Raw genomic sequence first — 24,034 nt, forward strand, 5'->3', positions numbered from 1 at the left:
GATAGAGAATACCAGAGATTCATCACCCTCTGCATTGAGTAATTCCTAGGCACCTTGGTTTTAGATAACTGACCCCTAATCTTATAACTATATTCCTTTGTTTGACATTCTCCCACTAGGGGAAACATCTCAACATCTACCCTGCCGTGTCCCCTTGGTCCAGATACAACACTGAACACTGCAACAGGACACTGCAGTTGGGTGGGTTGCTATAGTTCCCTCACTATCCCCGTTGTGCATCCTTTTTTCACGCAGGCAGATCAACGTGGTTTCCACTTGGAAAGAGGAAAACTGGGCAGTGACTCACGTTGACCACATTTTGTTTTGGGTGATCCAGCCTGATAAATGAACTGGACTAATCAGCTGCTTGCAGTTACTTAGGGACAGGCAGAAAACATTAATGTAAAGCAATGCAGATCTTCTAATAATTAATCAACCCCTTTTAATTATGGGTCCACATTACTAACATCTACGATGTGGTTTACCATAGGTAGAAGATGGTGGTCTTTATACCTGTCTGGCAACAAGTCCTGCTGGGGAGGATCAGCAGCACCATTTAGTGAAGATAAATGGTATGGTATATAATTTAAACATTCTTTCATGTGTTTTTTTCCTTCTGGTAAATGGCCTCCATCTATCTCTACTCGAATCTTCCACTGATGCTGTTATCTCTCTTACAGACAGGATCACAGCTCACTCCCACATTACTTTCAGCAAAGCCTCTGCTTTCCTCATAATTTATATTCCTGAATCTCTAAATCACTCTAGTTCTTTTTACTGTGAATATTAATAATATAACCGTACAATTGCTGTTGTTGTTAAGTAGATTGCTTCTAACTTTATTTCTCGGGAGAAATGAATGTCCTGGGACTCACTGTCAGAGGGGCGTTCTGTTTATTAGTGTTCAACGGTATGGAACAAGTAGAGACAATTTGTCCTCCGATGTCTCCTTTATCTTTTTCAATCTATCTTCCTGTCTCTTTAGCCATTATGTCGCATGGAGGCCTTGATTTCCTCAGTTTGTAAATATGCTTAAATCATTAATCTAAAGACAAAGTCAGAGGTGAGTTTATTGTCATATGCACAAGTACATGTGCGCACAGGTGCAATGAAAAACTTACTGCAGCAGCATCACAGGCAAATAGCATCAGATAAACAGCATTCATAAGAAAAGCATGAATTAAACGTAAATTATACACAATCTTTACAAGAAAGAACACAATTGGAACAAAAATAAAAGTCCACTGTAGCGCAAAGTGATCAAGGTGGTCATAGTGTTGCTAAACTGTAGTGATTAGGGTTTTGCCGATTGGTTCAAGAACCGAATGGTTGAAGGGAAGTACCTGCCTCGAGCTTGCATTTTCTGTTTTGTTTTTATCCGTTTCCTGGTTACTAACTGATAACAAACTCCATCTTACAGTTGTATTTCTATCTGTCTGATATAGTTCCCCCAAATATCACGGGTTCCAGTGATCCTCAGATGGTCACTCTGATGGCTGGGGAGCAGCTAACACTGGAGTGCAAATCTGAAGCTGTTCCACCTCCCACTGTTCGGTGGTTCAAGGATGACGTTCCATTACAAGTGAGTGTTTTTGAGGTGTAGACATTCACTGAATGCATATGCTTTTTAGTCTGGCAATAAGGCATTCTGTGCATTACGACATAACAATTATGATCAATGTTTTAGAAGTGTCAGTGTTTAAGGATTGTCTGCTTTTAGATTCAAAGTAGTGCTCAATAATCTGATAATTCATGCTCAGCACTTTAATCCAACCTGACCCTAAAATCCAGAATTACACTTCTATCAGACTTATAGTAATCATCCTAGACGTGCCTCTGTGATAGGTGGTATAGGATTAAATTTTGCATTGCTTGCACCGACTTTGAACTGGAAGTAATTGTTCATAACGCACAAGGTGCTGGATGAACTCGGCAGGTCTGGCAGCATCTTAGAGGGAATTGGACAGTCCATATTTTGGGTCGAGACCCTTCCTCTGGACTATCCAGATGAAGGATCTCAACCCAAAGCATCGACTGTCCATTTCTCTTCACAGATACTACCTGACCCGCTGAGTTCCTCCAGCATCTCATTTGTTGCTCCAGATTCCAGCATCTGCAGTCGTGGGTTAATTGTGTTTGTTCACACCATTTCTCAGTTATGTGACACACAACAGTTTCTGGTGGGTTTGGGTAGTACAGGGTTTCTTGCTCCAGTGCCACTCAGAGGTAAGGGGATGACTTAGTGACTGTTCTTATTACTTTTGGGTTTACAACCCAAACTCTATTTTGTCCCTTTCCTTTCAGGCTAATTCTCGTATTCAGAATGTGCCAGACAGTCAGTACCTACAGATCAGCAATGTTGGCCCCTCAGACACTGGCATGTACAAGTGCCTCGTCAGCAACATTGCAGGAGAAATGAGCCGTGTCTTCAATGTTATTATTCATGGTGAGTGCGCAATTTCACAGTTCTCTGTAATGGGAATAGAAAAGATAAGAGCCAATCTAATAAAGTTGCTCAAAATTTTGAAGGGTTTTGATAAATTGTCAGCGAAAGATATTTTCTCTGATCAGTGAGCTGGTAAAGAGGCCATAAATTTCAGATCATCAGTGAAGGATGAGGTGAGGAAATTTATTTCATTCAGTGTTAGCATATAGATAGAAGGCCTTACCAGAAGCAGAGCTTATAATAGCCTATGAGAAAAGTGAATAAATATTCATAATGGAAATGTTTCAGAGAGTTTGGAGAAAGGAGAAAGGGAATGAATAATGAAAATCCTTACCAGAGAGCAAGTGCAGATGTGGGGGACAACAACAAGATTTCTCTGCTGTTATGTGATTCTGTAAGCTTGTAATTGAACTGACAAAGCGTTCAGCAACACAGGCTCTTTGTGCAGCGGTCCCGATATGGATGTCATGTGGGCCCTGCATATGTCAGTGCAACAGAGAAAACCTCACCTAACAGAGCGAGGCTGGTCCATTTACATCACTTGACACTCCCGCCAGGTCTTGGGAGGGACCAGATTCTCGGCTATGAGAACTCAGTAAAGGTCTACGGAGTATCCATGGGGGATGGGTGTCTTTAGCTAAAGAGTTATTCACCTCAGGTTAGGATTCCCCAAGATTTATTTGTCTTTGAAGGGTTCCTGATGAACGTTGAGCATGCTTTGTGCCTGCCACACTTTGGTTTGTGAGAATCTTGCCCTGAAAGTCTTGATTTTTCACACTGAACAATATGATAATTCCACTCTCATATATTTGAGGCAAATGCCCCATGATGATCTGACATTATAAACTGGGTTAAGAGTGGAATGTTTAATTGCACTGTTTGGTGTCTCTGCTATTTATCTATTTATTATTGAAGATCTAGGAGCTTGAAAGCTTGGACAACCAGACTCAAGAATTGCTTCTTCTATCAGACTTCTGAACCAGTCACCTCTTTCACACCCCTTCCCAGTGGTGCTGCCACATTCTCGGACTCTTAAATGTACCTCTCTTAGTTATTCCATTATCATCACTTTAGCAGTTCTTTTTGCACTACTTCAGATTGCACTAATATACTTTGCACCACTCCATTGTTTTGCACTCGTTGCTGTATCTATTGTTGTATTTATTATTACCATCTATACTGTTTACGTTGTGAACTTCACGCAAGCAAGGAATTTCATTGCACCCTGGTATAAACTAATCTGAACCATCTGAGTCCCCAGTTTTATTTACTTGATGCTTTTACGTGTGTTTCAGTTACTCCATCAATCAAGGCCAGCTCCCCGTCCCTCTCCGTCTTCATCAACCAACCTGCTTTGCTGGAATGTGAAGTCCGTGGCAACCCGAAACCAACAGTCACTTGGAGAAAGGATGGCAGTTTACTGAGTCCGGACAGCCCCAGGTACAGGAGGTGGCCAGAGAACAATCGATAATTTAGTGCGGTGCTAGGAGTGAAACAATCCAACCTTCCTCAAGGTTGCACCCCTCCATATACCTGATACAACATTGAGATTATCCAGTCTCTTAATTGCAAGATTCTAGCTGACTCCATGTTAATTTGTACATCTCGATCTCAAGAGTATTTCTTTCTCAGGGTGTCTTTTTCTCTATTATCTGCAATCCCACTCAGAAGCTGCTGGCCCTTACAGGGTACAATTCCATATTATTGGATGCCAGTACGCTCCACAACCTACAATCATGTGCTGAGACTGGATATTAGGAGGAGGTTGTACAGAATAGGAAGAAGGACACTTTCTATTCCCAGCACTGCACCCTTTTCAAGGCTCTCAGTGTGCATGTTTCATTACCACGAGTGCATACACATTTTCTTTGCCACCAGTGCACAGCCTTAATTACCAACACCCAGTGTATACTTCCCATTACTAATAGTGTACACTTTTCATTGTCGCCACTGTATACTTCACATCCGATCAGCCATGGGAACCTGGCTGTTTTCTTCCCACTGCCTAGGATCTCAGCGCTTATCTGTTGAGCTCTTGCTCCTCCGCTGACTGACTACATTTATCAAGGAATATCCAAGAATTGACAGTAGAAGTCTGTATGGTCTCAGTGCTACACCACATGTCACAATAGTTCATTTTTAAATTATCCTTTCCTCAAAAGTCCAAGGAGATTGAGCAATAATCTTCTCAAAGGAGGACTGTTGATGAACAGAACCCCCGTTTTATCAACCCGTGTTCTGTTTCAAAAGTTCCCAAGCTAATGGCACTGTTGAATTCAGTCCATTTTTGTCTAATCACCTTCATCATGCTTTAGTCCCTCTGTTGTTATCTGATTGCTGAGACTTGATTTCCTTACAGGTTTGAGTTTCTCTCTGAGGGTTCGCTACGGATCCACTCAGTGCAAGTTTTTGATGCCGGCCACTATCTTTGCTCAGCATCTAGTGTAGTTGGCACAGATCATCATTGGATCGAACTACAAGTCTTAGGTACGTTTACTTCACAGGAATGCTGCCATAACCATTTGAGCAATGGTGCATACCTCTCAGGGATAAGAGTGGTGAGCCCATTGATGTAACTCCAGACCTTTAGGAAAGAGAAAAGAGGGGGGAGCCTCAGAGCTGGCAAGGGAGAGGAAGAGACACCCAAGTGACCAACCAGGGAAATGAACTCATTTCCGATCAATAAGGGGAGAAGATGAACATGTAGCAGGCAAGAGCACTGTCTCAAGCAAGAAAAACATTCATTATCTGTCAATATACTTATTTGGTCCTGCATACTAAAAGGAGGGGTTTGTCTGACAAAATGTTCTTATGCTGCTGATTCCCGTACCTGCTTGCTCTTTCCCAGAGCCTTTAGAGTTATGAAAATCTTTAGCTTCTTTTATCTTCCTTCCTTCCTCCCATTCTCACCCCGTATCTCTGTTCACTAGATCCTAATTTACCTCATTGTACCTTTCAGGCTTTTCAAATTTGGCTGTTGACTGTGATGTGACCCTATATAGCTCAAGAGGTTTCTCAAGGAATGAAACATCTCTGAATGAAGTTCTGAAGCACATATGAGTTGTTCTGATGAATTTTCTTTCCGACGTTTAGGTGCACCTGTTATCAGCCCTTCTCCAACTAATGTCACAGCCATTGCAAATACTCAAGCAGAGGTGAGCTGCGAGGTTTCAGGAAGCCCTAAACCAGAAGTGACCTGGAAGAAAAATGGTAAACCACTGAACTTTAACCTGCAGCAGAACATGTACAGGTAACATTGAGGCTGTGAACGGAAAATAAGTGTTTGCATGAAGACCTGGCTAGAAGTCTTGTTGGAAGGGCTGGTGAATCATTGCACTGCCCTTTCATTCTGGAAACTTGGATTGAATCTGACCCGGACAAAAGTGCCAAAAATCTCTCTCCTGCTGGCTATAGTATCATGAATTTGAAGGTGAATTAGAATTGAAGGTGGGGGGCAAATTACTGAGCAGGTCACATATTGCATGAAATTACACCCAGTTAGAAAGGTATACGGTAAAAACTGGTAATTTTATTCAAAGGAATCAGACTGAAGAGGCAATTAAGAATCAATCACATTAGTGGGTACAGATTCAGCTACAGGCCAGAATGAGTGAGGATGGGTTTTTACAAATCTGGTTCCTGGTTACAGTTGTGACCTTTTTTCAAATCCAGAATTCCATAATTGCTTGAATATAAATTCCTCAACTGCCACAGTGGAACTTGAACTTTTGTCTCTACTGTGATTATCCGGCTCTCTGGATCCTAATCCAGTGATTTAACCACTATGCTACCATATCTTTACAGTGGGAACTAGAGCATAGAAATGGACATACTATGCTAGAAGCCTTAAGCCTGCCACACAGAACACAGAATGATTACAGTGTTGAAAGTGGCCCTTTAGCCTGTTAAATTCATTCTGGTGTTCAAGCCCTGCATCAGACCTGAAACGTCGACAATTCCCTTCCTCCGACAAATACTGCTCAACCTGCTGAGTTCCTCCAGCGGATTGTTGCTCCAGATTCCAGCATCTACAGTCTCTTGTGTTTCCTTGTATGGAAGAGCTATCTCACTAGGTCCACTCCCTTGCCATCCCTCCAGAGTTCTGCACATCCTTTCCTTCCGGATACTTGTCCAGCTCCCTCTCGGACACTGTAGTTGAATCTGATAGTGCATTCTGGACCCTAACCAATTGCTATGTAAAAAAAATGTTATCCTGTGCCAGGCTTTTGAAAGTATCATCCAGTTAGTCCCATGAGTGGTTTGAATGTGCTTACTCAGCACCACTGGAAGTGATTGAGGCACTTAACTGCTTCTAAAAGGAAACTAGGCAAACACTTGAGGGAAACGGGAACAGAATGCTGTGCCGAAAGATTGAGGTAAATGGAATGGGAGGACACCTGTGTGGAATATAAGCAACAGTGCAGACTAGTTGGACAGAACGGCCAATTTGTGAGTTGTATATTTTCCGTATTGCTACGTTGGTGCAGTGTGAGGTGCTTTTGAAAGGCTAAGGCTGACTGTTCAAGCAAATGGAGCACCATCCCTCTCCTACAGTGCGTACTTGACATAAAGTCTATAAGGTACAGTTTCTGCACATGTTGTTAATGACATGGCCCTCTCAGTGAAGTAACACCTCCATGACTTTGCAGGAGCTAAATTTGGAAGCAGTTACGCAAAAAAATGAACAGTGCTACAAAACGTGATCTTATAGAAATTACAGTTATCCTGTTGTTTTAGCCCTAAAGCCCTCTTTAGTTTCAGAATCTGTGGTTTTGTGCTACTGTTACCAGTTGGTCAGCTGACACTCACGTTCCTGTGACCATTGTGTTCTTTCAGGTTATTGCCATCGGGCTCCCTGGTGATCATTTCTGCCACCACTGAAGATACAGCGCTGTACGAGTGCACGGCTTCCAACGAAGCTGGAGATTCCCACAGGCTCATCCAGTTAACCGTGCATGGTGAGACTTCTTTGCCTTAGTAGTTGTGTATCTGGTGAGGAGTGCTGAGGCTCCTTGCTGGCTGGCACAATGCATAAGCATGGGGCAGAGGAAATGGAGACAAAGGGATACAGGCAATAGGGTGACTATTGGATGAGGGCATCACCACGATTAGCTGGTATAACCTGTTTATGTCTTGGGATTTCTACATAATTCCAAAGACGTACAGGTTAGGAAGTTGTGGGCATGCCATGTTGGCGCCGGAAGTGTGGCAACACTTGCGGACTGTCCCCAGAACACTCTATGCAAAAGATGCATTTCACTGTGTGTTGCGATGTACATGTGACTAATAAAGAAGTATTATCTCTTATAATTCTATAATATGAATAGTTTAACCACTGCATGTGCATGGAAGTACTTCCTTAGCTTACAGTAAATCATTTGGATTCGTCCATGATTTTTTTGTGTCTGCGTGATCCTCCTCTGTTTGTAGATTGATACCCGTTTGCCATATTCTGGTTATGTCTCCCTGTTTTATTGAGTTGTCCTTCCTTTCCCATGCTACTACTTCATGTTGAAGTCATCTGTCTGCCTTCTCTATCCTTGTGCCTTGACATTTCTTCTGCTCTATTTTTTGCAGTTATTTGTCTTAACTGAAACTCTCAGCTTCCTATATTCCTGCCTCCATGTATTTGTGCGTACGTATAGCTCCTCTTGTGCTCCAGTGTCTTCAGGTAACTCAAAATTTGTCTGAAAATGGATTGAGTCAGCCCATGAGTTGGAGATGGAACAAGACCTGCAGCTATCACTTTATTTTATTAATTGACAGGCCATTCCCGTGTTATGAGCACCCGACTTATGGACACCCCAACATATGAATGAGCTCCCATAATATTATTAAATTCAAAAGTCCAGTGTACATACATATGTTTGTTCCTACAAACAGCAGAGCTAGTTTCCTCTCTCTCTCTGCTTCTAGTAATTGTTCTTCCTTATCTGTCTTGTGTGCTTTTGATGCCATTCGTTACAACACTGTGGAGGTATGGTTATATATCGAGTGATTTTGTCTAATTTCATCCATGGACAAAATCAACTTATGGACGTCTGTAAAAAAAAAAGGAACCTGTTCGTAACCACAGGACGGTCTGTATATACCCAGCAGTCTACTTAAACAGCTCATAACAGCAAACAGTCTATTCAAGGAAACCTGCTGCAAAAAAGAGAAAACAGATGTCCTGACTGCAACATAAGAAATGGAAGCAGGAGGTGGCCGTGTGATCTCTTGGATGCTAATAAGGTCATAGCTGCTTCACTGCCTGAAGTCCACCTTTCTGGCCTGATTCCCCCTTGTTTACTCCACTAATAAACGGGTTACAGAAAATCATACATGTTACAGGTCTGTTACTTAAAGCTTGAGCTTATCTTCCAGTATTTTGACCCTATCATGGGGTAGTTGGGGGTTCAAAATCAGGCTCCCTTGTATCTTGGGGCTAAAGGTTTTCCAGTGTCAATGTGATTTCAGTGGAGTTTGACCAAAGAAAGCATGAACCTCTTCCTCCAAACAATCTTTTGTAAGAAATAGACATGCAAGGAAGTAGCATCGGGGTATTTAACATGTAACTTCAGTGACAGCATAGGCTTGATGGGCCACCTCAACAGGTCCTTTCTCATACTGATTCTTTGATTCAGTAATAAAGGGATCCATTAACTTTACTATAGAAGACATGTTTCAGAAGATATATTGTTTTCTAATGGATTTAGGGATAAATAAACCATAAACTCTTGTTATGCCATGTACCTTCAAACTAAGGGTGTATAAAGGCCAAAGGTTTTCAACAGTAGGCTGAAGATAGTGCAAGCAGCTAGAGTTGGTTTGTCATTACATTGAACACTCAAGCTGTCCATGAGTAAAAAATCCTCTCCTTGTTTATTCCATTGTCAGATGTCGCAACAAATTAAACTTGTCAGTGTAAACCATTAAGGGAAGAATCTTGACCAATACCTAATCCAATAACTCCCCCTAATGTGAAAGACTGTTTTTAATATCTTTGTATATTTGTATCCCAGTCCCACCATCAATTGCAGATAATTCTCCAGATGTTACTGTCACTAAAATGTCCCCAGTGGTGCTAACGTGTCACGTGACTGGAATCCCTGAACCTTCAGTGACTTGGATGAAGGATGGAGCCCGGCTGGGGAAGCGAGGGCCAGGGTACAAAGTGCTGCCAACAGGTTTGTGGAAGGCTTACTTTCTTTTAATAGATAAATATACTAATGTAAATTTTAATACAAGTTAAGGCTTCTTTCTTGTAGTTTTGGTGAGTGGTTTAATGTTTTTGTCCTTGTGAGAATGGTCTCAAACTAAAGATGTTCAAGTTAACTTTCAACCAGAAAGTTGGTCACATCCTTTTGATCCTTGGTCTGTGTTCAAATTGTCAACATCTGTCCCAGCAGCAACAGGTGGCAGCTCTGCCAGAGGTCTTTGCACCTCCTGGATAGAAAAGGAGAAATCACACAGCATTCCCAACTTCCAGCCACTCCTATGTTGAACATGGGAACAAACCCCCACCCCTTCACCCCCATTCCTATTATTCCATTGTCAAGTATCTTTAACAATCAAAACTTACCAGTGTAAACCATGGAGAGAAGGAGATTGACCAATACCTAATCCAATAGTTCTCTCTAATGCCCAAGACTCTCTATAGAATTTAACATCTTTATTTATTTCTGTGATGATTCCTACATGAAACTCTTGGGCAAGATTCCAGAGGGTCACGGTGCCCCCACTGGACAGTGACTCTGGCCCAGAAGCAGAGCCCCTCAGAGTATTTGGGGCATGGAGGTCTTGTGGGAAAGATGGTAACATACATGTCCGTTCATTTCAGTGATTTATGACTTCTGCCTGACGCTGGTATTGGGAGGGTCAGTCCATTTTATGGACTCAGCCCTCAGTTGAATGTGTGTAAGTGCCAAATGGGCCATCACTGCAGCTTTCTGATTGAAAGAGGGTGGGAAATTGAGCAACTCGTAGTCAAACCCAACAGATCCTGTGGAGAGGCAGGCTTGGGCTGGTAGTGAGGCACAGTAATTTTTCTGGAGTATTGTCATTTCTGTCACCCCCCAATAAAAATTCTCCCAAAAAATATATTTGGGCCTTTCCTGGGGAGGCCACCACTTGTCCTTTTAAGGATCACTGGCTGCACCACTGATCACTCAGTTACACCTGAAAATTACGACCAAGCACAACTGCATCAAACTGATGTTTGTACATGTAAAAATGCATCCGATCTGAAACAGGCAGAGGAAGTCTACTTATTTATTCACCAAGGCTGGGCCTTGGACCTCCATTAGCCAACCAAGGTACTGCCTGGTTTTTCAACAGCTTGTTGGTCAAGCAAGAAACAGACATGAAAATCACCACAGCCGGTTGCCCATTTTGTCAATAAGATTGCATAGGCCTGTGCCTTTTATTGACTTGCCTTGCAGAATTTCTCACAATCGTCGGAGTTGCCAGAATTGTTTTAGGACTTTTGTATTTCTCTAGGAATCCTGGAAATTGCCTCGGCCACCCTGAGCCATGCTGGAAGCTACATGTGCACGGCTGGGAACATGGTGGGGACAGCACATAAACACGTAACCCTCATAGTGCAAGGTAAGTAGGCAAGGAGCTCTCTATGTGTACCACAGCATGTCCTTTGTACTGTGCTGAAAGACCTTTCACCCAAAAAGGGAATTAATATCTAATGACACTGGTAAAGGTAATCTTACGATAATTGAAGTAGAAGTGTGTTCGCTAATATGCCTTCAGTTGTACTAATTTAACTCACTTTCTCCTTGTTAGTGTGTTTCCTGCATCTAGATTTTCCTAAATCTCTTTTTGGCCACATCTTTTCACATTGTCAAGATCGTCAACCACTCATTCAGTCACTGGCCTATCTGCTCCCAATTCCCATTTTAGATTTTAACCTCTCCACCACTGGTGGTCATACCTTCATTTGCTCTTGTCTCTGAAATTCCCTCCCCAAACCTCTTTGCCCTTCTCTGTTTTTGTTTAATTTGCTTCATAGAACTGAACATTTTCACATATCCTTTGGTCATCTGAATTTACATTTCCTTAGCTAAACGTTAAAGTTTGTCTGGCAACATTGCCGTGAATCAACAAACAATCTGTTGGGGGAACTCAGCGGGTTGAGCAGCATCTTTTGGGGCGGAAGGAATTGTCGATATTTTGGGTAGAAACTCTGCTCGATCCGCTGAGTTGCTCCAGCAGATTTTGTGTTGCTCCAAATTCCAGCATCTGCAGTCCCTTGTGTCTCCATTGCTGTGAAATACTCTGGGATGCTTTACCACAGTAATGATGCAATATTAGTACATCATTGTCGTTAATATAGTAAATGTCTCAAGGCAGTTCATGGGACTGCCAGCAGACACAATGACACAGAACCACAAAAAGAAAAATAAAGATAAATGACTAAAACCTTGTCTAAAGAAATGAAATTGAAGGTGTGCCTTCATTGAGAGATGTGGAAGTCTCAGGGAAAGAAATTCCAGACCATATATCCTGGATATCAGTACCGTTACAAAGCAATCTAGCCTCATTTTAATTATCCCCTCTTGGTTTTCTCCTGTCATTCTTCCTTCTGCAAAGACGTTGAATTACACTAAGGTACAGTTCCTTATGATTCCACATAACCAACACAAATCTTTTCCTTGTGTCCATCCACATTCCCACATTTCTGCACTCCATGCTGATGTTGAATAAAAATGTAACTATACCTTTAAGAACTGCTTGTATCATTTGTTATGACTTTGATGCATTGTTGTACCTGACACCGCTGTTTAATTGAGAGTTACTGACTTTAATAATGGATGCTCTAATTATAGCTCTCCTTCTGTTTATTTGGCTTATGCAAGCAGCAGCACAAGGAGAACTCTCTTTTTGACTGTTAGCACTAAAACACTGAACATCTTCTGCACTTCTTGAAATTATGTTTAAAGGATGCTCTTGATACATAAGTCCAGTATCTGTTACTTGGCAGCAGTAACAGAGGAGTGAGGCCAAAACAGGGCTGTTGCCTCCTGGCAAGTTTTGTTCTGCTATCCCATCTTGTTTTCCATTGGGATTGCGTTACTAAACCTAACGAGCAGCACTCTCACTCCTGACTCGAAGGGTTGTGGCTTCAAGTCCTAAACCAGAGACCTGAGCAAGCAATTCACGCTGACACCCTGTTGCCTTACTGAGGGAATGCTACACTGTTAGAGGAGCTGTCTTTTGGTTGAGTCTTTAAATGGAAGTCTGTGGCATTATTTGAAGAGCAGGAAAGCTTATCTAAGTGTACTTGCTTGTACATTTTCCCAAAACAATGCCTTAAAATAGACATTATTATCATATTATTGTTCATAAGGTCTTGTTCTGCAAAACTGAGTGTCACATTTCTTACATTACAACATTGATTACACTTAAAAAGGATGTCCTGAGATTGTGAAACGCCTGATATAAATAAATTGCTTCTTTTCTTCCTAAACAAACTTAACACAGGAATTTCTTTCATCTCCTACCCTTGCAGAACCACCCGTTATCAAACCTCTACCTGCCACCTTTGAAATTGTAGTGAACAATGGTATCATACTTCCCTGTGAGTCCACGGGTATGCCAAGACCCAGCATTACGTGGCAGAAAGATGGCGTCACCATCTCAAGCACAGGTAAGGTGCCAGTCCACACCTGAGACATCAGCCAGAAGGGAAGTACCTATTACCTCGAGTAGAAGGGTCAAAACCAGGGGTTACAGACTTTGGGAGGCACATTAGAGAGGAGATGATTTCTTTCACCCAGAGCGTGCAAGGGCTTTGGATAGGAGGGGCAGAAACCTTTATCACTTTTAAAGAGTACTTGGATGTGCACTTGAAAAGCCATGAGCTGTCAGTCTAGAAGGTGTGATTGGGATAGGTAGCACACACTAGACTGACACAGACATAATGGGCCAAATGACAGTCTCCTGTGTCATAAATTTTCTGTAATTCTTAGGGTACAACTTTTGTTTTTTCTTTCTCGATGTGTGGAGCAGAGTTACTGCAAATGGGTTACCCACATTGCAGCTGAACTTTACTCATCAGCCCAAGCCAGACTAGCACAGAAATGCTTACAGAGACCAGCTAGCTGTCACTCTGAATGGTTTCCTGACCCCAGCTGTTACAGAGAGGCAGAGGATAGTGCAATTGTACTTACACCAATGCAGCCTAGGTTGCATCCACTCCTGACTAAACAGGAAATTGTCAGCCTGCAAGATTAAGGACACTACTTCAAGAATCTGAGGGGAACACAACCCACCTTCTGAAATGCACAATTACATGAAGTTGATGATTTCATTCAAGATTCAACAGAGAAAGTCTGGTGTAGAAACTGAAAATTTTCTACACCATACTGGGGTAGGAGGAGGAGTTTGAGTAAAATTCTGGGGCAGAGTGATGGAAGCTTCACCATGTATCTTTACCAGCATTGAGTCAGGGGTGTTCACAAGGGAGTTGGGGTGGGAGGTGGGAGGAGAAGCAAAGTTATCATCAATGACGTGAGGTTTTGGATGTGCATGTACACATTTGCCTCGTAACAGCAAAGATGCTCATGTATCCCTCCCACACTGCAAATATGAATTTCTGTGCTCACACTCTATTTAGTTGTACTATGTCTGGCCTGGACATTGGCAATAGGACAGTTCTGTTCTGCAGAATGCCACTCAGTTGAATGTGTATACTGAAAATCTGAAGGCAACGTGCAATACCGAGAGACTTTATGATGGCTCCCCTTTTGAAGGTTCTTGTCACAAGAACTATCCATTTTCTTCATTGTCACTGCCAAGTCTCAGTCCAGTGAATATGTGAATGTGATCATGGGGAGGAGTGCAGAATGCCAAGTTTTGGCACAGGAATAAAGTTGTCACCTTGATTTAGATCAGCTCTGACAGTGCACCTCTGCTTCCACCAGAACAATGTACCTTTGAATCATTCTCAACTGCAACATTTTAAATTGCAACAGGGTCCCTGCAATTGGACATTCACGCCAGGAATATTGTGTTATCACGGGGAGGGGTAGCAGGCATTGAACGCCATTATATCCAGGCTCTTCCGGGTGTTACACTGCGTAATGATTAAATGGTCAATGTCCTTTCTATTTCAGGTCATTTCTTGTTGGCTAATGGAGCGTTGGAGATCGTGAGAGCAACAGAAGAGGATTCTGGGAATTACATGTGCATTGCCCAGAATGTAGCTGGCACAGCTCTGGGTAAAACCAAGCTGGTGGTGCAAGGTATTGGCTATAAGAGAGCACAATAAAGGGCACTAAATACTTAGGTTTATTGTTTCTGGGTTATTGTCAACATTGCAGTAATAAAACACTTCACTGATTGCAAGGATTCTGTATTCTTCTTGTGGGTGCTCCATTTTTTGAGAGGAATATGAAGCTACATGTTAGTCAAACACAAAATGCTGGAGGAACTCAGCAGGTCAGGCAGCATCAGCGGAGGGAAATAAACAGTCGACGTTTCAGGTCAAGACCCTTCATCAGGACTGGAAAGGAAGAGGGCAGACCCTCCACAGTTGGTGCCTGACTTGCTGAGTTCCTCCAGCATTTTGTGTGCATCACTCCAGATTCAAGCGTCTGCAGAATCTCTTGCGTCTACATGTTAGCCTGTTGATTTGGATGTAGAAAATACTCTATAAATATTTTGAAAGGTTTTCATAGTGTTTGGTTTCCAAGTACTCCACCAAGGGACCAAACTTGAACACTGACCAACCATCTAACAACCATGCATCCATCTGATCATCCTCATGTGCAGTTTTGGACTCCTCATCTGAGGAAAGATATCCTTACCGTGGAGGGAGCGCAGGGAAGGTTCACCAGACTGCTTCCTGGGACGGCACGATTGACATCTTAAGAGAGATTGGGATCCTTGGGCATATATTGGTTAGGGTTCAGAAGAACGAGAGGGGACCTCAATAATTCCTGAGAGGTCTGGGCAAACTGGATGCAGGAAGGATGTTCCTGAAAATGGGAAAGTCCAGAACTGGGGTCACAACCTAAGGTTTCAGGATACATCATTTAGGACTGAGATGAAGAGAAATTTCTTCATTGAAGCCAAATTACTAAACGTATTCGAGAAAGAGTTAGAGATAGTACTAATGGCTAGAGAGAGATCAAAGACTATTGGGAGAAAGCAGGAACAAGGAACTGAAATTGAATGATAGCCATGAATGGTGGAGCAAGCTCAAAGGACCAAATTTTCTACACCTGTTCCTAATCTCTCTGTTTTCCCTCCTCACCACCCCCAGCCCCGAACCAAGATCTCACCTAACCTGAATCTCCCCATTGCCTCTCTCCAGAGAACCAGGGATCAGACAAATTGAACTCCCACTCCAGTGGCTTCTCAGCAGATACGTACTGATCTCTCAACCCAGAGAGCATGGGGTTAGGCATTAGACGCAAGGATGGTGGGGAGTCAACTGGTATTTGATTTGGTGTTTAAATAAATTTGCAAATTGTGTCATGATTGATTGAAAATATCATTTTCTCTCTTTAATTCAGTGCCCCCGGTGATCAAAGCCGACAGCAGAGAATATAAAGCCACCATTCACCACTCTGCCATGTTATCCTGTGAGGCAGCAGGCCAGCCTAAACCAAAGATAACCTGGGTAAAGGATGGCCGTCCCGTCATTGACCACACTCACTTGCAGACGTTTGCTAATGGATCCCTGCACATTCCACAGGTCCAGCTGGCTGATGCGGGATGGTACACATGCGTTGCCCGGAACAAAGCTGGGGTGGTCAGTGTGGACAGGACTCTGGTGGTGCAGGGTGAGAGGACATCGTCAATCATGCCTTGGAAGAATTTGGATCAGGGGTGTTAGAAGGAATTTAAATTTCCCAGCTTTTGGTTGGCATGCATGCATCCTTAATGTTACGGGGTGAATGTCAGAGAATGTTGTGCTTGTTGTTATTGGGAGTCTTGCATCCTTATTTGACCCCCCTTCCTAAACCCAACCACACCCCCAACTTCTGCTACCCAGGAGGTATCCTACATTGTCTGAGGAAGCTCTGTCTCCCAGTTCTGGTGGATGCAAAAGGATTCTGGTGGATCTTTTAACAGCATTTGAAAAAGAGCAGGGAGTCCTACTGAAGTTACATCCAACACTCACTCTTTAACCGTTGACCAACACAGCAACGGGTCAATATCTGTTGCTGTTGTGGGATCTTGCTTTGCTTATGTCACGTTGTGTGTTTGCGTACTATATTTCAGAAGTAGTGAAATGGATATGAAATTCTTTGGGACATACCAAGGAAAAGAAAGTTGCACTATGGATGTAGAGTAAAAATGGGAAATAATGGAACTATTCAGAAGGCCGTGCAGTATCTGTGAAGAGATAAACAAACATAAAACATAGAACAGGACAGGAACAGGCCCTTCGGCCCACAATGTTGTGCTGAACCAATTACATTAGTAATAAAATACCCAACTAAATTAATCCCGTCTGCCTACACAATGTCCATATCCTACCATCTCCCTCACATTCATATGCCTGTCTAAGAGCTTCTTGAACGCCGCTATCATATTTGCCTTCACCACCACCCCAGGCAGCACATTCCTGGCACCCACCACTCTCTGTATAAAAAACTTGCCGTGCACATCTCCTTTGAACTTACCCCCTATTAAGTACATGCCCTCTGGTATTAGACATTTCAACCCTGGGGAAAAGATACTGGCTGTCTACTCTATCTATGCCTCTCGTAATCTTATAAACCTATATCAGATCTCCCCTCAGCCTCCACCACCCCAGAGAGAACAACCCAAGTTTGTCCAACCTATCCTCATTAGCACATGTCCTCTAATCCAGGTAGCATCCTGGTAAACCTCTTCTGCACCCTCTCCAAAGCCTCGACATCCTTCCTACAATGGGGCGACCAGAACTGAATGCAATACCCCAGATGCGGCCTAACTAAAGTTTTATAAAGCTGCAGCATAACTTCCTGACTCTTGAACTCAATGCCTTAACTAATGAAGGCAAGCATGCCATATGCCTTCTTTACCACCCTATCAACCTGTGTAGCCACTTTCAGGAAGCTATCAACTTGGACCCCAAGATCCCTCTGCTCGTCAACACTGTTGAGGGTCTTGCTATTAACAGTGTCCTCTCTCTTGACATTTGATCTCCCAAGGTGCAACACTTCACATTTGGCCAGGTTGGACTCCATCTGCCATTTCTCCGCCCATATCTGCAACTGATCTATATCCCGCTGTATCCTGTGACAGTCTTCTACGCTATCCACAACACCACCAATCTTCGTATCATCTGCCAACTTACTAACCCACCCATCTACGTTTTCATCCAGGTCATTTATATATATCATAAACAGCAGAGGTCCCACTATGGATCCCTGAGGAACACCATTAGTCACAGACCTCCAGCCAGAATAAGTCCCATCGACCACTACCCTCTGTCTTCTATGGGCAATCCAGTTCTGAATCCAAACGGCCAATTCACCGTGGATCCCATGCATCTTAATCTTCTGGGTGAGCCTCCCATGAGGGACCTTGTCAAACACCTTACTAAAATCCACGTAGACAACATCCACAGCTCTACCTTCATCAATCACCCTCGTCACCTCGTCAAAAAACTCAATCAAGTTAGTAAGGCACGACTTGCCCTGCACAACGCCATGCTGAGTGTCCCTAATTAGGGTATGGTTTTCCAAATGCTCATAAATCCTATCCCTAAGAATCCTCTCCAGTAACTTCCCTACCATTGACGTGTGACTCAGTGGTCTATAGTTACCAAGATTATCCCTGTTTCCCTTCTTGAATATTGGAACAACATTAGCTACTCACCAGTCCTCTGGGACCTTGCCTGTGGCTAGAGAGGATACGAAGATATTGGTCAAGACACCAGCAATCTCATCTCTTGCCTCTCTCAATAACCTGGGGTATATCCCATCAGGCCCTGGGGACTTATCCACCTTAATGCTCTTTAGGAGACCCAACACTACCTCCTTTATCTCAAAATGCCCGAGTGTATTAGTGTGCTTCACACTGATCTCCCTGTCCTCCACGTCCTTCTCCTTGGTAAATACTGATGCAAAGTACTCATTAAGGACCTCACCCACATCCTCCACTTACAAGCACATGTTCCCTCCTTTATTCTTGTGTTGTCCTTCTCTCTCCCTAGTTATCCTCTTGCTATTGATGTACGTATAGAATGTCTTGGGATTCTCTTTAATCCTACTTGCCAAGGACTTTTCATTGACCCTCCTGTCTTTCCTAATTCCCTTCTTGAGTTCCTTTCTGGCTTCTTTATAATCCTCAAGTGTTTGATCCGAGCTTCCTAAGCTTTACGTACTTTTCCTTTTTCTTCTTGACTAAATTCACCACCTCTCTCAACATCCAAGGTTCCCTTACCTTGCCATCCTTGTCCTTCCTTCTTACTGGAACATACCTGTCCTGTACTCTGTGCAGTTGGTCTTTAAATGCCCTCCACATGTCAGATGTAGACTTGCCCAGAAACAGCCGTTCCCAATTAACTCTCCCTAGTTCCTGCCTAATGCTCCTGTAATTTGCCCTGCTCCAATTTAATACTCTCCCGCAAGGTCCATACTTGTCCTTATCCACAGCTATCTTAAAACTTAAGGAGTTGTGGTCACTTTTCCCAAACTGTTCTCCCACTGAAAGGCCAGTCACCTGGCCAGGCTCGTTACCCAACACCAGGTCCAGTACGGCCCCTCCTCGCGTTGGACTATCTACATATTGATTTAAGAAACCCTCCTGGATGCACCTAACAAATTCTACCCCATCTAAACCTCTTAAACTAAGGAGGTCAAAGCTTATATTGGGGAAGTCGAAGTCCCCCACAACAACGACCCTATTAGTTTTACACCTTTCCCTAATCTGCCTGCATATCTGTTCCCCAATGTCCCGGTGGCTATTGGGGGGCCTGTAGTATAATCCCATCAGAGTGATTGCACCTTCCTTATTTTTGAGTTCTACCCACATAGACTCAGTGGACGAGCCCTCCATTATGTCCCCTCTGAGTGCAGCCATGATATTGTCCCCCCCACCCCCCCTTTACCTCCCTCTCTATCTTTTCTAAAACATCGAAACCCTGGAACATTAAGCACCCATTCCTGTCCCTCGATCAACCAAGGCTCTATTATGGCCACAACATCATAGTTCCATGTACTGATCCATGCTCTAATTCATCACCCTTCCCCATAATACTCACACTTCAAACTGTACGTCACATTGTGTCTATTTGCTCCTGCCTGTGTTTACTGGCCCTGACATCTACCTTCCTCTCAATCCCTCCGTTTCTGACCTGGTGCTCTGGTTCCTACCCCCCTGCCAAACTAGGTTAAACCCTCCCGAGCAGCACTAGTCAACTTCCCAGCCAGGATATTGTTTCCCCTCAAGTTGAGGTCCCTTTAATCAGCTCCAGGCAATGTTAGGAAAATAGATTTTTTGAAGTTGTGGAGAAAGAGGAGGGACGGAGAAACAAAGGGAATGTCTCTGATCGGGTGAGAAAACAATGGTGTCAATGAAAGGCAGTGGTGAAGACTTGTTAGTTAGAAATGAGTTCTCAGGCGGAGATGTAAATAGAAAGATGAATGAGATCAGAGCAGACAGAGAAAAAATTAAAATGCTGGAATAGTGAGGTATGGAACACTGCAGCCTCTAGCGATCTGAAATCAAAGAGGATGCTGGAAATACTGAGGAGGTCAGGCAGTGTCTGTGGGAGGGAAGGTACACACCAGATCATGTGGTGTTCATCAGACTCCATTTCATTGTGTTTTCTTTTGACACAGTTCCACCATCGATTTTAATTGGCCAGTCAGAGTTTTCAGTGCTGGAGGATTCACGGGTCCTCTTGCCCTGTGCTGCCCAGGGATCACCTGCACCCATGGTGTATTGGGAGAAGGATGGTGCTGCCGTGCCTGATGTCCCAGGAAAATTCACCGTGTTGCAGTCCGGGGAATTGATAGTAGAAAATACAACGGTATGTCACGTCACAACACCAGGCTGTACCTGTGTCAGTAAAATTGCCGTAACCTAACACTCATTGTCCTATCAGGCATGTTTCGATTAGAATCTCCAATGTCTCCTGAAGGTGTTGAGACTGCACTGCTGTTTCATGGGCACCCTTATCTGACAAATGTATTCACCACGGTATATAGCTGTAGTGAGTATTAATCCAGAATGTGGTCTCACCTGTTGTGTACGCACCTGTGAACAAACTGACACAAACAATCCCACAACACTATTCCGGGGAGATATCCCGGGTAGGCTCAATCCCTCAATCATCACTACAACGGATTATGTAGTCATTATGGAATTATAGAATGGCTGCAGAACAGGAAGAGGCCATTCAGCCCATCATATCTGCATTATCTCTCCCAGAACAACTCACTAGATCCACCCCTCGGCCTTCTCTGTGGCTTTGTAAATTTTTAAAAATTTTTAATAAATGTTTTTTGTAAATATTTAATTCCCTCTGGAAGGCTGCAATGGAACCTGCCTCCACCACATCTGCAGTTGTGCATTCCAGATCTCAACCACATTGCTGTGCAAGAAGAAAAAGCTTTTCGTACTATTACTTTTCTTCCCTTTTAGTTTTGCCTGTGATCTCAAGTCCTCGACCCCTCCACCAACGGAAACAGCTTCCCTTTTTCTGCTCTGTCCAGACCCCTCAGCATTTGATATACCTCTATCAAACCTCGCCTCAGCCTTCTCTAAAGAAAGCAGTCCCAGCCTCTCTCATCTGTCCTTGTAACTGTAGTTACTCAGCCAATTCTTGTAAATCTTTTTTAATGCGTTCACATCCTTCCTAAACTAAGGCAACTAGAATTGAACACAATAACCTAGTTGAGGTCAAACTGTTTTTTTTTGTTTAAAGGTTTATCTTGTAGTTTGTGGAGCTTTTATGCACAAATTGACTGCTACCGTGTCTCCATTTCATAAGTACTCAATTTGCTTATGAACTTTGGAATGTGCTGAGATCTTTTCTTAAGTCAGCAAGACACCTGGTGAGGAATTTATCCAATGGACCATGCCTAACTCCCTCCCTGCTCCCCTCACTCTGCCTCCTTGTACCATACTGTTACCATTAGCAGTCACAGTGTTGAAGTTGACAGGAACAGTCGTCAGTTGCTGCTTTTCCTGAATTCCTTGCCTGTCTTGCCTGAGAAACCAACTCCCTCTCTGCTCCTCCCCAACCATCCCACCCATTTTCCATTCAGCGTCACTTCGATGCCACGGGAAAGACCAAGTATTTGTGCACCAAAGGTAACAGAGTCCACCATCCTAAAGCCATTGGGCTTGCCAGTAGCAATGGATCCACTCTTCCAGTTTACATCTTACCTACACTGTGAAAGATGTCCTAATGTACGAGCACCTTTTATGTCAAAACCTGACTGCATACTGACCACCAGTTTCAATTCATTAATATCCTCTGAAGCTTCATTGGTGAGAATCTCACCTCTCAGTCAAAAAGGTTGTGAGTTCATGTCTCATCCATGAGACCTGAACACACACATATCTAGCCTGACCCCTTCAGTGCAATACCAAGGGAGTGTTCCCCTGTCAAAGGTGCTTTCTTTCAGATGAGAAGTCCCTGTCTGCACTCTCATGTTAAAGATCCCACAGGACTATTTTGAAGAAAAGCAGGGGAGCTAACATTATCCAGGAATATCCAGGCCAACGTTACTCAATTTGGTTATCTGCTTGTTGCTATTTGTGGGAGCTTGCTCTGCACAATTTGGCTGCCATGTTCTAATTTTCCACAGTGACTGCATGCATAAGCTGCAAGTTGCTTTGAAATGTTCCAAGGTTGTGAATGGTGATGATTTTTATTTCAATGCACTTCTTGTACAATCATATTGTCAGCCAATTATTGCCAGGATGAAATGTCACCTGTCCAGGGAGAGCTGCAGAGTGAAGCCTCTCTCCCCCCAACAATCCCTATTTCTCATTCAGAAATTTCCATTTCTTCAGTTTTCTTGGAGAAATCCTGTAACCACAGAGAGGGAGCTGAAATTGTTAACCTGAATTCTTTTCTTTGTTTTCCAGCCAGAAGACGCAGGTGTCTATACTTGTACAGCAGTCAACCCCGTAGGCAAAGACAGTCATCGCATTCACCTGTCTGTAAATATTCAACCAGCGTTCACGGAGCTCCCTGCTGACGTGTCCCTCCATAAAGGTGAAAGGCTGCTATTGACATGTGCGGCAAAGGGGTTCCCAACTCCCTCCATCAGCTGGACCTTCAATAACAAGCCCATTGCAGGTATGTAGGGGAAGAGCTGTGGCATTCTAACACCTGTTGAACAAGGGTGTTGTCTTCATGGAAATGCAATATTTCATAACATATTTGTAATCTACTGTCTGACTGCCTCACTGACACCAACGTTACCCTTGCCTCCTTCACCCAAGTGACTCTTCTTCATATGAGAGCCTACATTGAGAGCGTTGGCAAACTGTCTGACCATGGAATTGTTGCTTATTCTATCCTCCACTCTGAGTACCCAGGCACATCCGGGGCAGCGAACCGGGGGCAGAATCCAGATTGATACTTCTACACCCCCGTCCATGATCCATGCAGGCAAATCACACCCCCATAGGGATAGGAACAGTAGTGTGATGGGGCAGGCCATTCAACCTTTAGAGGTTCTCTGCTGTTTGCTTACCTGCAGGCTGATTTCTCCCTCCACTCCAACGGTACGCCTTGGTTTTATAATCTTTTAATAGACTTACCAAGCAAAAAATTTCAGTGGTGGCTGCCCAGCATCACAGCTTTTTGGAAAGAGAAATCCAGATTTCCACTGCCCCTTTCTGTGGAAAAAATACTTCCTGATTCCCCTCCTGAACAGCCCGTCCCATGTTAAGATTACATCCCTTTAGTCTTGATTTCTCCCATCAGAAGAAATAGTTAAATCGTTTCTCTATATCCACTCCATTGAATGTTATTCCTATTTAAAGTATATCATTCAGTTCTCTCCTCAATCTTCTGTGCTCAAGTGAACACAAGCTATGTTTGTCTTCATAATTTTATCCTCATAGGAACCAAGTGCCTGGAAATTCATCCCAGGCAGAGGACAGGAAAAGTACATTGTTTTGGTCTGATTGAGTTCACTGGATCTGAATTTCAAGAGTTAAGTACAATGTGCTTGCTACTCCATGACATGGTTTTTGCTCCTAACCTGTGATGAATTCCTTGGCAAAGTCTTCTGATGGATCTACATTGGAACCCATCCGAAGCCAATGTATCCTTCCTAAGGTGTAATGGACAAAACAGGTGGGGTATGACCAATACTCTGTACCACCCTCTGCTCCGTCCTCTTTGAGGTAAATGCAGGCCCTCCATTATTCTTAAGCAATTGGCTGGGTACTGAATGGTGTGTAGATTCAAACCTGTGCATGATAGCTGAGATCCTGAAAATCAGTGCACTGTAATCTGTGTGGCGTGATGTGGAAACGGAAATGGGTCCAGAGTGTAGGGGAGGCACTTCCCATAGGGAAGGTATCAGTAAACGCCATTCCCCACCCTCCCCACCCCAGAGATACAGTATCATATACTTTAGGAAAAGATAAGGATATGTATTCAGCTGCCGTTAGCCAGAG

At 43.4% G+C, this 24,034-nt stretch overlaps 1 protein-coding gene across 1 annotated transcript in view; it reads left to right on the forward strand.

Moving 5' to 3' along the window:
* The window catches only part of LOC127582286 (hemicentin-1-like), a 260,770-nt gene that overhangs the window by 195,089 nt on the left and 41,647 nt on the right, over positions 1–24,034 (forward strand). The window contains 14 exon segments of the mRNA XM_052037463.1: positions 495–572; positions 1,446–1,582; positions 2,305–2,446; positions 3,742–3,886; positions 4,806–4,933; positions 5,540–5,696; positions 7,283–7,404; positions 9,451–9,615; positions 10,928–11,035; positions 12,951–13,088; positions 14,557–14,685; positions 15,961–16,230; positions 20,227–20,417; positions 22,487–22,700. Coding sequence (XP_051893423.1) covers positions 495–572; positions 1,446–1,582; positions 2,305–2,446; positions 3,742–3,886; positions 4,806–4,933; positions 5,540–5,696; positions 7,283–7,404; positions 9,451–9,615; positions 10,928–11,035; positions 12,951–13,088; positions 14,557–14,685; positions 15,961–16,230; positions 20,227–20,417; positions 22,487–22,700 — 2,124 coding nt within the window.

This window comes from Pristis pectinata, chromosome 23, assembly GCF_009764475.1.
Source record: "Pristis pectinata isolate sPriPec2 chromosome 23, sPriPec2.1.pri, whole genome shotgun sequence".
In the NCBI taxonomy this organism is placed as follows: domain Eukaryota; kingdom Metazoa; phylum Chordata; class Chondrichthyes; order Rhinopristiformes; family Pristidae; genus Pristis; species Pristis pectinata.